This window comes from Mesoplodon mirus, assembly GCF_964341445.2.
Source record: "Mesoplodon mirus genome assembly, chromosome: 2".
Classification (NCBI taxonomy): domain Eukaryota; kingdom Metazoa; phylum Chordata; class Mammalia; order Artiodactyla; family Ziphiidae; genus Mesoplodon; species Mesoplodon mirus.
The window spans coordinates 59,911,433-59,928,783 of record NC_138977.1 but is presented as its reverse complement, the minus strand read 5'-3'; the positions used below and the strand labels follow the sequence as shown (position 1 = coordinate 59,928,783).

Sequence of the window (17,351 nt, the reverse complement as noted above, 5' to 3'; positions counted from 1 at the left end):
AGGCAGCCCCTGTGTTTCCAGGAGATTGTAGCCATGACAAGAACATCTGGGACACTGATGGCAAGGGGGCTGGGAGCAACATGGCCAAGCAGGCTGAGCGACATGCTACACATACACACGTGTGGACACATATGTACATACCATGGCCATGTATGGCCATGAAGGGGTATCCTGTACTATGCGGCCATGAAACATGACAGAGGGCCAAAATTCTTGGCAAAAAGAGTTTGCAGGAACCAGGAGGGAGCAGGGGAGCCAGGCAGACTTGGCCTAGAAAGTACAGATGAAAGGGAGACTTTAGGGGGTGACCAGTTCAAGCCCAGTGTTAGAAGAAGCAAGGAACATAGGTCATTTTATTTGACAAATAAATACAAATAAAATGCCTGGTCTACAATATGAGCTAGGCCCTGAAGATGGCACCATGTAATCTTGGAAACACATAACTAATTAGTCCCCCATGCACAGTATGGAATGACAAAGGTCACAAGACCCTAGGATCTTGAAGTTCTTAAGACATCTGAGCTGCCGATTCTGCTTCATCCTTTTGAGGTAAAGAGCAGCTTCCACTCTTCTGAAACCATGGGCAGTTGAAAGGCCATGTGGCTACATTCAGGAAACCCTGGGCCACCTCCCTGCCTTCTAGCTGGACCATGTGCTAGGAATCTCCACAGGCAAACTCATTAACTTTGGAACTCAGAAGACGCTCCTTCTTTAAATTTGTGCAGACTAACAAGATCCACTTCTTGGAGCTCGTCAGACTGCACAAGTTGAAAGAAGGAGCATCCTCTGCAGGCATCTGTTCCCCCACCCCACTCTCTCTGCCTCAGGAACCCATCCCTCTGAGACCCACCTTTGCTTTCAGCCTTTGGGGATGGGCGTGGGAGAGGACTGCCTTGGGGACACGGCCATCCAGTCCTCTATAATCCAGGGCCTCGGAAGGGATAGGCCTCATAGTCAATTAACACAGAACCAGGGCTGGAAGAGACCTTCAGGGTCAGGGCCAGACCATCTGATGCTTACATCTCCTGTCTGCTCTCTAGGCCAAGCACACGTCTTCTGGGACAGGGACCTCCTGGAGCTTGTTCAGAAAGCAGAGGTGGAAGGGAAAGATGTTCTTGTAATGGGTCGGTTGGGTCCTCTGCTCTTAAGGGTTTGGTCAGCAGCTGCCCCATTAGACCAGCCTCTGGCATAGCTCCCAGGCTGAGGGTGCTGGCAGACAAACATTGTTTTTTTTCCTGTTCATTTAGTTACTTATTTTCAAGGGAGTGCCTCACATAGAGCGACAGAGGGCTAGAATTTGCTTATGTCTCTCAACCTTAGTAATAAGTTGGTGATAACCTGCAAGGGCCGTGCTACAGAGATCTGCACATCTGCTTCTTCTTTTTCCCTCTTCATGGGACTCAGGAATCCTGCCCCTCCCAAATCCTCCTCCCAAAGACCCTTCCCGCCATGTCCTCATCCACTCCAAGGTTTATAAACAAGGCCCAGAGGAGAAGCCACGACTGGGCAGCAGTGGCGGCAGCCTGAGGGTGTTGGACACTGCCCTGTCTCACCAAGGCCTGGAATGTTCTGTACTATTTTTATAGGCTGGGCTAAAGAGGTCTTCATGAAGAAAAAGAAAAACGAATAAACGCTCATTGCTGAATGAGCCTCTTGTTCCGGGGAAGCTGGCGGCGGGCGGAGGTGAGGCCTCAACACTCCCTCTGTCTCCGGGCAGGTGGGTGCTGTGGAGGTGAAGGCTCGTGGGGGGCCAGAGGGAGCAGAGAAACCAGGGCTGGCCTCGCTGGAAGAGGAGGCACTAGCTCCCAGCTGGACCACCTCCCCTAGCCCAGCTCCCTTACTCCAACCAGGTCCCATGGAGTGTAGAGTCAGTAGTCATCCCTCCCTCTCCTCCCTAAACCCCAAGGGTTCCCAGAGCATTGCTGAGCCCAAGGCAACACTCTCTTGAGTTGTGTCCTATTTCAGATACCTGGACAAAGGCAATATAGCAGAAAGGGCCTTACTGTCACATCTTCAAATCAACAAGAGGAAACCGAGCTAAAAAAATACCCTGCGGCCATCGTGACTCCCACGCTCTCAGTTTTGTCCTCTCGTGTATTCTGAATCGTCTTGGAGTGTCCTTGTATGTAGGAAGTGAATGGTTTCTATTATTATTGTCTTTTTTGATTTGGGTACAGCTTTGAGTCCCTGCAAAAAATAAAATATTTTCTGTCTCTTCTTTTTCACAAAATAAATAAATTAAGTCAACCTGCAGTGTACAAATTGTTAATGTCCTGAGAAGTCCCAAAGGTCCATTCTCGGCATAGTCCTCAGAGCTCATGGGTGGAGGCCTTGGCCCCAGAGGCACAGGAAGGGAAGAAGGAAGAAGTCTGCAGTCCACACTAGGAGGGCCCCAGGAACCAGAAAGGGCCTTGGATAGAGGTGCCTGCCCCCCACCACCCCCAGGTGGGGAACAGTGGAGGGAGCAGGGCAAGGGCTGGGGAAGAATGGCCAGTACTTCTGGGCCTGCCAGAACCATCCTGGCCCCACTCTGCCCCAGGATCAAGTTTTCAGAGCTGGAGTCCCTTTGGACCCCCAATTAGAGCCATTTCCCGGCACAATTTATTCTTGGAACAGAAAACCTAGAGACTTCCTCGATTGGCTGAATCCATGGTGATGGATGGTGATGGAGACCCAGCAGCTCGAACGCACTGACTGTAATGGATCCCACAAGATGGCCACTGTCCTCACCTTTTCAAAGGCTGGCTTCCTGCCAGGACACACACCCCCTTCCCTATGGCAACACTAGCTGGACCCAGATCCTGTATTTCCCCGCTCCCCATAATACTTAAAACAAAACTAGCCCTCTGGGCTTGACAATGAGATGGATCTGATACAGAGGTTGTCCAGGAAATCAGAAACAGCCCTTAGTGAACTGCTGATGCTTCCTGCAAGTTCTGAGGTGGTACTGAGTTCTGCTCCCCAGTTTGGGGTGGGAATGGGGAAACGCTTCCACCCTGGGGACATCTGCTTGGTCATAGGCCCCTGATGCCCCAGGAAATATGTTAGGACCTGGGAGAGATGTTCAAATCTGGCCTCTTGGGGAGGGGGTGAGGATTGCTAACTTATGCTGCCTCTGGACACTCAGCAAAGAACGCCACTGGTTTCTGAGATTTGTTCCACATGGGATCAAACAGAAAAGCCCGTGGGGCACTGTGGGCTGCCATGTGGCCACCTTGGCTCTGGTCCTTCTGGGGGAAGGCTCCTCCTCTTCTTCCTCCAGCAGGAGCCAAAGTACTCCCCACTGGTCTTCCCGGCCCCCCTCAGCCCCTCAAGCCCACAATGCTTCCAAGCAGCACTCCTGCAGAAACAAACCTGAAAACACAGCCACAAGAGACCAAACCATAAATAACTTAAAAAAAATAAAAATAAAACATGCACCCCATCCAACATTGAGCAATACTCTTCCCAGAGCCCTAAATGAGGAATTCCAGACACTAACCACATAACCATGATGACCAACCATGTGGCTGACCTCTGTCCCCTGTCTTCTCAGGGGACGGGGTATCCTGATGTGACTTCTCCCTCAAGAGCACTCTGTATTTCCTTCTGGGCCTTGCCCCACAGCGGCCTGGCTGGAAATGACAGGACTCATGAGCTGCCTTTTGCCTCCAGGGACCACTGATGCTCCTGCCAGTCAGGCTTGAGGCCGCTTTTATATATGGACCTGCTCTTGGGGAGCCAATTGAGCTAGGACAGGGCCTTCGGGCTGCAATCACACGAGGGTCAGCCATGCCATTTCAAACCATGCTGCCTGCTGGCAGCAAGGACATGAATGGGTCAGGGGAGGTAGCCACGAGAATCTAAGGGGGGCAGAGGCCATGGACTTGGCAGTTCTGTATCCACCGTTCAGCCTCAAACTTGGATGGGGAACAGGGTCATGGCCCATGACTATATCATTCCCCCTTCCCCGAATAACTCTAAAAGGTAACCAGAGGCTTTCCTTTAGGTGTGTGATACAGATAAAGCATAAAGCAACGGGGAAGATTTTTTCTGTGTGTTTGTGTTTTTATGTTCTTCTGCCTGTGCGTGTGGTGTGAGTGTAGGTATTTGTCTTTATGTGTGTATTTGTGTTTTGTAGCTCTATATAGAGCTGATTTCATCTCTCCCCAGGGACCCACCCAGATGCCACACTGGATTATGGAGAAATTCAGAAACTGAAAGGTTGACACTGAATACAGCAGGGGGTCTGACTGTGACTAGCCAGTGTCTGAAACCCCTTCTGGTTGTTAAATATTTGTGGACTCTGACCCACAGGGTCTACAGGCATCTATGTGTGTTTCATGTATATTTCTGTGTGTGTGTGTGTGTGTGTGTGTGTGTGTGTGTGAGAGAGAGAGAGAGAGAGAGAGAGAGAGAGACACAGAGAGAGAGACACAGAGAGAGAGACACAGAGAGAGAGAGGGGGAGAGAAGAGAGAAAGGCTTGTCAATAGGCTCGGGCTTGCCTGGGCCTGCTCAGGACACCACAGCCCCTTAGGTCTGGGTTTGACAGCCCTCAAAAGGACCGGCCACTGTCCTGTTCTCAGCGGGAAGCTCCAGGCCCACAGCTAGGGCGGGGAAGCGAGCGGGCTGCGGGCCTACTTCTACAGCGCAGGCGCCACCTACGCCCTGCACGTCTTCCTGCCCACCCCTGCGGCGGCGCTGCAGTCTCCCAGCTGGCCTGGGTGAGGCAGGCAAGGCGGGACTTTCACCAGGAGGGGTGCTCGACGCCCCGGGTCCCCTACGTGACCCAGAAGGTGCCGCGCTCCTCCAGCAGGCTGACGGAGCGGTTGGAGAGCGAGGCGGCGTCCTGCACAGGCTTGTAGCCAAAGAGGCGCATGGCGGGGCCGCAGGCAGCCTGTACCACCTGCGCTAGCTTGAAGGGCATGCTGAAGCGCCACTTCTCAAACTGCTCCGAGGAGTTCTTCTGCGTGGAGTAGATGCCGTCGTGCGCCGCCTGGGTGTTCTTCTGGATCCAGTCCTCCACCTGCGGGGTCAGGGGAATGCCTGCAAAGCGGTACATCTCCTGGGCCTTCTGCAGCGGCCTGAGGGCCACGTCCTCGTAGCGCACCAGCATGTAGCGGCCCCGCAGCCAGGCCGGCTGCCTCAGGCCCAGCTCAGCGGACAGGCGGATGCTCTCACAGTTGCCCTTCAGCCGCTGCACCTCCTCCTCCCTCAGCTGGTCCTGTCCCTTGGCCAGCCACTTCTTCCAGGTCTCGTACTTGTCAGCGAAGGCCACCATGCGGGAGGCTAGCACAGCGCGGGGGTCGCGCACCAGCTGGATGACGCGGAGGTCCAGGCGGGGGTCCTCGGCCAGCGGCTGCAGGAACTCCAGCTGCCGTATGCGGACAGCCTTGATTGCCATGTGCTCCTTGCGGCGGCAGGCCTCGGCGGCCAGCGTCATGTTGAGGAGGCCGCAGCGGCGATTCTTGCAGGGGTACTTCTCGAAGACCTTCTTGACGAGGGGCGTGCAGACGGGGTCCTCGCAGAGGGAGCGGCTGGAGCCCCGGCGGAACACGAACTGGGTCAGGTGGTCCTCGGGTGCCGGGATGATGAAATGCTCCAGGAGGTACAGGTCGCACAGGAAGAGCTGCTTGAGCACGTCGCGGTATACCAGGGCCGAGCCCGCGGCGTTGGCGCCGCCCTGCTCGAAGGTCACCGTGCGCTCGATGTGCCACAGCGGCTCGAAGAGGTAGAAGATGTTGCCCTGCTGATTGAAGAACTCGCCCACAAACGAGGAGCCCGTGCGCGTGGTGGCCATGAGGAGCAAGTGGCGCCGGGGCGGGGCCTCGGCGGGTGGGCGGGACTCCTGCTCCCACTCTGCGGTCTCCTCCTCAGCCTCCTCTGCCGGCGCCACGCCCAGCTGCAGACTGAGGTTTCGCAGGCGGCTCTGCAGCTGCGTGAAGGCCGAATCCAGCTCACTCAGGGACAGGAGGGATGCGTTCTCGGCCAAGACTAGGGCTGGGTCGGTGCTATTGGCATCTACCAGGGATTGGGGGATCTGCTTCAGTTTGTCCGAGACCCTGTGAGAACAGAGGGATACCGGGGTCAATGACTGACTGGGGACTCCATCCCCTGTGCCACCCTGAGGAGCATCCCAGGATAATCACCCAGAAGCCGACTTTGAGGCAAGGATTTGAGTGTAAGTAGTTTATTTGGGACTTGATCACAGGAAGAACGGGTAGAGGGGTAGGGAAGTGAGGCAGGGAGGAAAGGAAGTCCGTAAGGGTGAGCAGGCTACCCCTGTGGCCAAATCGCTCTGCCGGAGGAACCCCAGGAGACGGTGTAGATAGAACACACCTCAGGATTCTCTACCCAAGGGGTGTGAAGCTCCCAGCTGGCCTTGACTGAGGGCTGCTCCCAGAGGCATTTACTCCCCAGGACTTGTGGCTTGCCAGTGTGCAGGTGGAGAGAATGCCCTCGGGTGGAGAGTTGCAGGATCTTGCAATAGGACCCAGTAGGCACAAACTGGAGCAGTCCATGCTAAGGAACCCAGGCAGGGCACTGACATAGTGCCTACTACATAGCCCTATTCCTAACCTACCCATCCTGGTTGATGCTTTCTTGCAGGGGTTGTGCTTGGGAGAGGAGGTCTGTGAAATCTTTCTATGTCTTGCAGGCCCACTAGCAGGGCCACTGCACACAGCGGTACATCGCCAACTCTAGGGGGCAGCATTCCCAGCGTAGCCGTTGTGAGTGCACACCCCTGCAGTTGAACAGTGCACAACCTGGGCAGCTGAACATGGCAGCCCTGCCCACCACGGTATCTGAACCAGGACCCCGCCTCACCCTCATCCATGACTTCAGATTGGTATAGGGGATATGCTGTTAATGTGAGGCATCGTCCTATGCCAGGAAGTTAATTAATAATAATAACCATGGCCAGCAAGTATAGGACACCAACTGTGTGTCAGGCACAGGGCTAAATGCTTTTTACATTTTCTTATTTAATCTTTACAACAAGGCAGGCCCCATCATTAGTCACATTTTACAGAAGAGTGACTTAAGACAGAAAAGTGAAATAATTTGTCTAAGCTGTCACAGCTAGAAAGGGCCAGAATCAGGGGAATTCCCTGGCGGCCCAGTAGTTAGGACTCCATACTTCCACTGCAGGGGTCATGGGTTCGATCCCTGGTGGGGGGACTAAGATCCTGAAAGACGTGCGCTGTGGCCAAAAAACAAAACAAAACAAAAAAAAAGTGCCAGAATCAGGATTCCAACTCAGATTGCCTGAGTCTGGAGCCCAAATCTCACAGCTGTGTAGTCATGAGGACATGGGCATGACCTACTGCCTGGGCACAGGAGAGGTCTGATGATTACTGGTTGAGGGATTGCCTTTGTAGGTCCACAGAGAGCCCTATAAGCTACCTCTCTGCCCCCACCCACCCCACCTTGATAGGGAAGACTTGTGCTTGCATCCCTCACCTTGATATGATTTTATTTTCCTTTTCAATGAAGACAAAAACCACCACCACAAAAGCCAGGAAAAGGGCATATTTGCTCCTCATTCTCAGGCTGTGCAGAAAGTGTCGGCAGTCCTGGGGCAGAGTGAGTCCTTTCTCCATGGGGAAGGGTAGGGCCATGGGCACTCAGCTTGGGGACATCACTCAGGACCTGGCTCGTCGTTCAGGTGGGGGACACCTGGTCCTGTGGAGAGATGAGCCGTCAGGACACCCTTGTCTGTAGATGAGAACAAACAGGAGCTTTTCCACCAGACTTTTGGGGACCACAGCCCTGTTTTGTCAGAACCCCAGACCCACTCTCCCAATGGACTATGCCCCAGAGACTTGAAATGAGATCACTCAAAATACCAATGAACCTTCTGATTCGTCCATGTCACTTCCATCAGTTTATGCTTTGACCTCACACATGACTGAAAGGCAAGTGTATGAAAAGAATACTCCTTGCAGAAAACATGCTTGCAATAGCAAAAGAGTGAAAACATCTAAATAAAATACGATGGAGCAAGCAATGGATTATTATGCAGCCACAAAGAATAATGAGGTGGATCTACTAATGCTGACGTGAATAATCTACTATATATTCGGTTGGCCAAAAAGTTCGCTCAGGTTTTTCCATGTTACAGAAAAACCCAAACGAACTTTTTGGCCAGCCCAATATGTTATAATTTTATATATAAATAATGTATATATATTATACATAAGCAAGCTGCAGACATAGTGTGTTTATATAGGATAGGGTTTCTTAGCCTCAGCGCTATTGACTTTTTAAAAAATTTTTATTGGAGTATAGTTGATTTACAATGTTGTGTTAGTTTCTGCTGTACAGCAGAGTGAATCAGTTATACGTATACATATATCCACTCTTTTTAAGATTCTTTTTCCATATAGGTCATTACAAGAGTCCCCTGTCCTATACAGTATGTCCTTATTAGTTATCTACTTTATATATAGTAGTGTGTATATGTCAATCCCAATCTCCCAATATCCCCCCACTTTCCCCCTTGGTAACCATAAGTTTGTTTTTTACATCTGTGACTCTATTTCTGTTTTGTAAATAAGTTCATTTGTACCCTTTTTTTATATTCCACATATAATCAATATCGTATGATATTTGTCTTTCTCTGACTTACTTCACTCAGTATGACAATCTAGGTCCATCCATGTTGCTGCAAATGGCATTATTTCGTTCTTTTTTATGTCAGCACTAATAACATTTTAGATCAGATAATTCTTTGTTGTGGGGATTGTCCTGTGCATTGTAGGATGTTTAACAGCATCCTTGGCCTCTACTCATTAGATAACAGTAGAATCCCCTTTGCTCAGATGTGACAATCAAAAATATCTCCAGACATTGTCAAATGTCCTCTGGGCAGGGGGAGGTACAAAATCATCCCAGGTTGAGAACCTCTGATGTAGTATGATCCCATTTGAAAAAAAAAAATTAAGGGAGAGAAAAGTGGACTGTGACCACAGGCATACACAAGGCCTGTAACAAAGGGACGGGTAGGTCAGGAGAGAAGGGTGGGGTGAGTCTTAATGTTTGCTGTGTAACATTGTGCACTATTAGAAATTTTACCATGCAGATGTATAATTTGTTTTTGTTTTTTTTTTGGCTGCGTTGGGTCTTCGTTGCTGTGCGTGGGCTTTCTCTAGTTGCGATGAGCGGGGGCTACTCTTCGTTGCGGTGCCTGGGCTTCTCATTGCGGTGGCTTCTCTTGTTGCGGAGCACAGGCTCTAGGTGCGCGGGCTTCAGTAGTTGTGGCTCGCGGGCTGTAGAGCGTAGGCTCAGTAGTTGTGGCACACGGGCTTAGGTGCTCTGTGGCATGTGGGATCTTCCCGGACCGGGGATTGAGCCCGTGTCCCCTGCATTGGCAGGCAGATTCTTAACCATTGTGCTACCAGGGAAGTCCCGGATGTATAAATTTTAAAAAATTAACTAAAGGTTTTCCACCATAGCATGTGAATTCTAACAAAATCCTTCACATGGCCTCGGCCTTCAGGTCTCAGCTTTGTGGGGCAGCTTCCCCGGGATAGGTTAGGGCCCCCTCGGCCCCGCCACAGTACAAAGACTCCCTTTAGCACCTGAGACTTTGTCATAAAGCAGGCCCACTTGTAATGACTTGTTCAGTGCTGATCATCCCTTTGTGGAGGGCGGGGAGTTTGTCTGGCTCCCTCATTATCCCTTAGCACTGGGCCAGGCACACAGGAGACACTCCTGCATGGCTGCTAAATGACAGAATGGTTAAAGGAATAAATGACTCTTAACGGAAAGTGTATATATTTTTTAAAGCTGGAGTAAAAACACCATTGCCCAATGGAGCCTGAATCACCATTTCTTTCACTCGTCCTCACCATCACACACACACTGTCCCGTACCACAAGCCCCAAGATTCCAGCACAACCCCCTCCTCCAAAAGTCTATCCCTTTCTTCACGAGGACCCTCATCCATGGGAGACAGTCTGCTCCAAGTTTGGAAAAATCTCATGGTGACCTTGTGCAGGACATCCAGGACCATCCTTCTTTCTGGGAAAGATGGATTTCTTCCGAGCTGATGACATGGGGGAGTGGGAGGGCAGAAAGGAGGGTCCCAGGGCTGCACCTTCATCACAAAACGGAAGTGGCTTTAGGGACAGCCAGAAAATCTACCCTCTGGAGAAAGCAGTGAGGCTTGTGAGAAGACAGATGTGTACCCTGGCACCTGGAGTGGAGTTCCTCAGCTGTGCAGGGCAGAGTGCTGTTGGGGCAGTGGGCAGCTCTCCCTGGCAGAATGCTGGGGTGATTTGTGAGTGTGGGTAGTTGGAGGGGAGCCAGGAGGGAAGAGGGCTGCAAGGCCATTTCAAGGGCAACTGAATATTTTTGCCTCTTCCTAATTCTTCTGGGCCATTTCCTATGCACTCATTAAACAAATATCTTCTGAGCACCTACTATGTGCCATTCTAGGCACACTGGCAATACAGCAGTGAACAAGCAGACCCGGCCCATACCCTCATGGGGCTTACACTGTGGTTGAAAGAGTCAACTAGAAGGATATGGGTAGATGAAATTTATTGAAATTTATAAAGTTACTACTCTATGCCTGGCGTCATGCTAAGCACTTGATTTGCATTTCCTCATTTCACAAAAGCCCTGTTAGGTAGCGACCATCCCATTTTACAGATGAGGAAACTGAGGTTGAGAGAGATTAATTAATTTGCCCAACAGCAGCAGTCTGATCACCCCTCTCAGATCTATGTCATTCCAGCCTCTTGATGTTCCACAGTGACACCCCCCCCCACCCCTGCCATAGCACATGTGGTTGGGCTTTCCAGCTGATGGTCTGTCTGTCTCCCATTCCCAGACTGCAAGTTCTCTGGAGTCAGGACCAGCGTCTAGAATGGCACCCACCACATATCAGCTGCCCAGCAAACCAATGGTGAGTCAACCCGTTGAAGCTGGTGCCTGGAAGGCTGTCAGCATTCATTTGCAGAATGCCGGGCAGGGCCATGTTCCCCAGGCACCCAGTTTAGCCTGTGGTGGGACGCGAGGCCACCTATCCTGCTGGGACTGTGAGCCCCAGTACTGAGTCTGCAGAGCACAAAGGGTTGAAATCCTGGCTTTCTTCCCTCTCGGCTCTCAGCTGAGAGTTGCCTGGGTCTGATGATGTGAGGGAAGCAGAAGGAGCTAGGACCAAAAGTCCTGGGCTCTCGTCCTTTCTGCACGTCTACCACGCTGTGTGGCATTGTATAAGTGACTTAACCTCTCTGGGCCTCACTTTCTTCACTGGTAGCATGGAAAGGGTGGTTCCTACTGCATAAAGTTGCTGTGAGGAGCAGTATCTGGTACATGGGAGAGGGAGAAAAGGCAGGTGTGGCCCAGGGGGAGTTGCGTTCACTGTCCTCTCTCTTTTGGGTCTAACATCTTTGGTAAGATTTACAACTTTGGCTGCCTCGATGACAAAGATCCTCAACCTTCTCCTCCCCTCCCTTCCGGGCACTGTTTCTATTTTTGAGTCGCTGTCCCAGCCCCCTCACCCCCCGAATAATACCAGATTCCTGAGAACCTTCACAACATTGCCCTAAAAGGAAGACACAAGGGTGAAAACTTCCTCCAAATGAAACCGCAGGCAGGCTGTTGGCTCCTTTGCCCTGCCCAGGCAGGCTACCCCTAGGGTTAGCTTTGGCAGGCCAGCAGGCAAGTGGGCAGGCAGGCGAGAGAGGTTTAGACCCAGGGGTAGCAGAGGGTCACAGATGCCAGGAGGTCACGGGTCATGAGGGACGAGGACAGGGCTGGGATGGGGGTCACTCAGGTAGAACCTGGCCTGCAGGAGGCCCTTTGCAAGAAGTGTGTCTGTGATATCTGTGACACTGGACAAAACTTTGTGCTACCCCCCTCCCCCAAACCAGTGGTGCCCCCCTTGCTTGGCTCATGGGAAGAATGAAAAATCTCTTCCTTTTCTTGGCGGACGCCATCTCCCAGGGGAGTACTTGATACCTTTCCTCCCCCCAACACCAGCAAAAGGAAATTGTGATAGCCAAAGGAAAAGGTGATATGTCCCTGCTGGGATGCCAGTGGAGGTCATATTTCCAGGGCACCAAGGTCAGTGCTGAAGAAGGCCAGGGGCATGTGCCAGCCCAGCTCTGCCTGGATGCAGTGGGGAGTGGGGCAGCCATCCTGGGCCCAGTTATACTCAGTACTCAGCTCAAATGTCCCCTCCTCCGGAGTCCTTCCCTGACCACTGACCTAATGTTGACCATCTCCCCTCTTCCTATCATGTTCCCTCTCAGCACCCTGCTTTATTTCCTTCCGGGATGGAAATGTACTTGTTTGCTGCCTATTTCAGTCACTGGAATGTGAGCTCCCTGAGGGGAGAGCTCTCTGTCTGCTTCATCTTTGTATGCCCAGTGCCCTGCTCCATGTGCACCAGGCATAGTAGGTGTCTCATAATTTTTGTAGAATGAATAGATGGATGCCTTTTCCAAAGCACTTAGCCCACTGTGAGATGCTTAATCATTCTAAGTTGATGGAAAATACAAAGAGGAAGAAGAAAAAGCTGTTGTTCCCTGAGTGAAGCATATGTGTGCGCTGTGACCTGTGCTGCGGGTGTGCACTGATTATATGCCCTGAGTGTGTACTACGAGCATGGGCTGAGTGGATACTACACGTATATACCACACGTGTGTGCTACAAGTGTGTACTATGGGCAAACCCTGGCACTTGGGGCTTCACATACATCAGTCTCTTGAATTATATCAATCCAGGATGCCTTCTTGAGGATAAAGAAACCAGGCCTTGTGGCTTTCAGTTCCAAGTCTCTCCAGCCATGTGCTAACAGTAGGGAGGACAGAAACCAACGAAGGCATCCCAGGCAATCTCAGTGAGGGAGCACTGGAAAGAAAGCAGGCTGTGATCTGAGGCCCGAAACTCTAGGCACCAGCTCCCCTACCCGGCTCTCCCCTCGGAGGCCTTTCTGCTCAGGCCTCCCTCGTGACCTGGCAAGGGGCCTTCACAAGAGAACAGTTTTCTACTTGGATGGCTCCCAGGCAGGCCCTGGGCCCGCCGCTGCCTCCCGTGGGGGAGGTGGGGTCCCAGAGTCTGCGGCGAACGGCGCTCTGATAAGGGATGGGCCCTGCCAGACGTTGCATCAGGCATCAAAGCTCCACTCCCCTCCCTTGGCTTGCTCGGGGCCAAGAGCACGGTGGGGACTGGGGCCTCAGCTGTGGCAGGCCCTGCTCACAGCCTTTGCACTGGGCAGGAGGAGCAGCCGCCTGAGCTGAGGGAGGCCAGGAGCTGAGATGGACGAGGCTCCTGTGCAGAGATGTGAGCAGTGAAGCCCATCGTGGGAAAATTCTGAACTAACTCATGGGCTGCAGCCCTAGGGGGCCGGGAGGCTGCCGCAACCATGCCGTGTCGCCAGACACCTGGGAAGGGAGACCTCGGGGGGCTTTCTGTGAGTTGTCTCTGGATCCCCTAGAGTGGAGACGGAGGGCAGGAGCACACGTGCTCATAGGTGACCTCTGCTTGGGGGATGCAGGAGTCCATCCAGTGGCCTGTCCAGGCAAGGTTCTGTTTCACAAAGGGACGTCCAGAGATGGCTTGGGCTGTCGAGTTTAGCATCTGACAAGAGAGTAAATGTCCAGGAGCCGTTGGATGAACCAGTGAGAGAAGGAATGAGAGAATGAGGAAGTGGATGGAGGTCTGGCTGATGGATGCTCCCCTGCGCAGCCCGGGGCTATCATTCCTCCCCAGGTCCTCACATCCCAGGGCTCCAGCTTCCTCTCCCAAGAACAAACCATCTAAAACTTCCTTTTGGGCACATGTCCAACCTCAGCCAAGATAGAGCCAGAGTACGTGCTCCAAAGGTGGAGGTATGTGTCACCTGAGTGGCAGTGGGCATCCAAGAACTCGTGAGAAGCTGTGGGCCAGAGCCACGAGGTGGACCACGGGGCTGAGGCCAGCCTGGTGGGGGTGGGACCTCCACAGACTCGGAGGGAGCCAGCCCTGGCCGGGACAGACCCCGCTGCCCCTCGGCCCCGTTTGGCTGTGCGGGGGGGTATGGGGCAGCACACTCTCTACCCCCAGGGCCTGCTCAGCTGTGTGAGAAGCACATCCTGTGCAGAACGCTGACGGCTGCATGGATACGGGCCTCGAGAACACTCCCAGCCTCCCTATCCACACAGGTACCTCCCGTGCCTCTCACGCTGAACCCTAGGTCCTGGGCCACGTCGGAGCCGACCCACTGCTCTGGGCTTTCCAGCCCTTGCCCAGTCAGGAGCTGCAGCAGAGGCTGGTGTCCAGGAGGCCCATAGCCATGCAGCCAGGCAGCCTGGTGAGGAGTCTGTTGGCTTGTTTGGAACCGACCTGGACGTGGGCTGAGATTCGTGGCCAAGGATGTGCACCCAGCTCTGGAAGTCCAACGTGTGAGAAGCGACTTGAGTGTCTCAGCAGACAGGGCTGGCTGAGTAACTGCGGCGCATTGGCACGATGAAAGCAAGCCAGGCAGGGGTTAAAAACGCTGATGCGCAGCTACAAAGATGGAGTATTAAGTGATGATTCTTTTCACTTTCTACCCTTTTGGATTTGAATTTTTGACAACCATGCACATGTACCACTTTAGTTAATAAGCTTTAAAATCTCATCTGAAGCTTAAAAAGAGAAATGTAAGATTACTTTGAAAGCGGCGTGGAAAATGCATTGGAAGAAGGAGGACTGGAGGCCGGGAGAGCAGGCTGTCCCTTCTGCACTGGTCCAGGAGAGAGGGGGCGGCCTGAGCAAGCAGGGACAGAGTGGACAAGAGGAAGGACAGACATGTGAAACCTTAAGGAAACCCGCGTGGTGCCTGTGACTTGCATAGTGTGGATGAGCCTTGAGGACAGTATGCTTATGAAGTGAAATAAGCCAGACACAAAAGGACAAATCCCATATGATTCAACGTACATGAGGTCCCTAGAGGAGCGAAATTTGTAGAGACAGAAACGAGAAGGGTGGTTGCCTGGCCCTGGGGGGAGGGGAAATGGGGAGCTGGTGTTTAATGAGGACACAGGGTCAGTCTGGGAAAATGAAAAAGTTCTGGAGATGGATAGTGGTGAAGGTGGCACAACAACATGAATGCACTTAATGCCACTGAACTGTGCACTTCAACATGGTTAAAATAGTACATTTTATGGTATGTCTATTTTCCCCAGTAAAAAAAAGAAATGTATTCATAAACAATAGGCAGGGTGAAGGAGGGCAACAGAGGACTCCAGGAGGATCCCTGGTTCCTTCCTTGGACAGCATTCCTGTTCTCTGCTGCACCCACAGCGCCTGGCACGTGGCAGGGCTCATAATGTTTGTGAGGTGAATGAATGGATTCATAACTGTGTTTAAGAATTGGCTGAGTTTCTTGTAGTTTCTCTTCCCCCATGTTAGTGAGGAAGATGACTAACATGCCATTGATTTTATATATATATATAGAGAGAGGGAAAGAGACAGAGACAGAGAGACAGACATAGAAACACAGACAGATATTTTGGAAAAGCCTGAACAAATTATACAGCGACTGTTTTGACTTCTTTGCTTTTACATATTGACTTTGAAGCCCTGTGACCCTAGGAAAGGAACTTAAACTTGAGTGGTTTCATTATTTATAAATGGGACACTTAACAGCATCTACTGTATACTCAGTGGCCATGAGGAATTCAATAAGGTGCTAGTGAAATGCTTAATCCAAGCCCAAGTTGTGATAAATGGTCCTACTAAGGAACCACTCACCCTGTCTTTACAGATGCAGCAGACTCTGTGGCTTGTGACTAGTGGCAAGTACTGGAATGGTTGCAGTGGGGTAGGAGTCTCAGTCCCCTAAAAATACCAGGGTGAAGGAAACAGTGATAACCTGATCTGACCATAGCTAGAAACACCCCTAAGGCAGAGCCAACATCTGCTCATTTATCGATAGCATTTGGCTCTGGGCATCTCATCCTCACTCTCAGCCTCATCTGGGGATAAACTTGCTGACTTTCCCCATCCCAAGCACTGCAGTCACCTGTAGCCCTGAAGCAGCAGAGCAGCTGGAGAGAGGCCCAGAAACACCATAGGCAGAACCCTTAAGGATGCTCTCTCCTAAGCTTGCCTATAGGCCAGAGCTGCTCACAGATTCCATACGGCCCCCCATCTCCAGGAAGTGCTGAGTGCGCTGACAGGAGTGTGGCTGCAGAATGACAGAAGCCATGGGGTACAATGGACCCCTGTGGAGTAGCCAGCTCCACTCTGGCTGTGGTGAACAGAGGCATCAGGCCTCAGATCTGTCAGGCTGAGGTCAAGTTGAATGCCAGTGGATTTTGCCCCCAGGACAAAATCATGCACACTCCAATGGACTTGCCCAAATTTTCCCAAAATCCAAAAAACACTTTGTAGGAAAGCCCTGAGACTTTTAAAATTTTGGCATTCATAAAAACATATAAAGGCATGTGAGTAACAATATAAAATTAGCCGTGTGAAGAGTCAGCAGGGACTCAGGCCAGCAGCCTTACACAAAGCAGCTCGGCTTTCCAACTCTAGCTGTACTTGCCTTCAACTGTGCAAGTGTGCATTTCTTTCGGAAAGGTCCAAGAGAAATCTGTCCTATACACTACCCCACCAATCATGAAAAACATGGCTTTTGCCCTAAAACTGCAGAATGTCAGGATTGGAAAGGACTTGGAAATTTTCTTATCCACCCTTCCTCATTTTTCATCTATAGCAATTCAGGTTCAGAGAAGGGAAGTGCTTGACCAAGGCATAACTGGATGGTGACAAAACTTGAACTACTACATAGGTCTCCTGCCTCCCAGGTTAGTGATGGCCCTGCCAAACTTTATCACCCTGACTCTCATAGCTTAGCCCACTCAAAAACCTTCAGCACAGGGATGTCAAATAAATGGTACACATTCCACTCAGCAGTCCTATGCCTGGGGCAGACATCACTAATCAATCATTGTCCTCTTTTCAGCTGAGACTGGATGTAGCCTCATAAGCCTTCTCAGTGCAGTGCCAATCCATTAGCGCTGGCATGTGAGATCAAACCAGTTTGCCTCTCCAACTTTACAGGATCCTTACTGGCTACCAAACAAAATTCCTCACCCCCCTTTAGTTTACCATTCTGCTGTCTGACATCACCCCTCAATGCCAGCCAAATTCCAAGTCTCCTCCTACATAAACCTTCCATTCAAGCACATGTGCCTTGTACATCCATCCTCCAAGCCTTTCATTTAACACATAAAGGCCATTACTGAACAAAACACCACAGATTACAATTAATGGTGAGGTCACTAAGAATAGTTAAAGCATCAAAATTTGCAAAAAAAAAAAATTGCTTTTGAAAAGAACTGCAATGGATGCAAGGTTCTTATAATTCTACATTTCTCCCTCGCT

At 51.4% G+C, this 17,351-nt stretch overlaps 1 protein-coding gene across 5 annotated transcripts in view; it reads right to left on the bottom strand.

Moving 5' to 3' along the window:
- Nucleotides 1–307: 307 nt before the first annotated feature.
- CHST3 (carbohydrate sulfotransferase 3) overlaps nucleotides 308–17,351 on the bottom strand; it is a 40,220-nt gene continuing 23,176 nt past the window's right edge. For 4 of the 5 annotated variants that reach the window (XM_082632634.1, XM_082632635.1, XM_082632638.1 and 1 more), the window contains 2 exons: nucleotides 7,446–7,667; nucleotides 308–6,043 (listed from right to left, as the gene is read on the bottom strand). In XM_082632634.1, coding sequence (XP_082488760.1) covers nucleotides 4,762–6,043; nucleotides 7,446–7,603 — 1,440 coding nt within the window. In that variant the 5' untranslated portion in view covers nucleotides 7,604–7,667 and the 3' untranslated portion in view covers nucleotides 308–4,761. Of the gene's footprint in view, nucleotides 6,044–7,445; nucleotides 7,701–17,351 lie in introns of all 5 variants that reach the window. The other variant, XM_082632637.1, reaches the window with a different exon arrangement.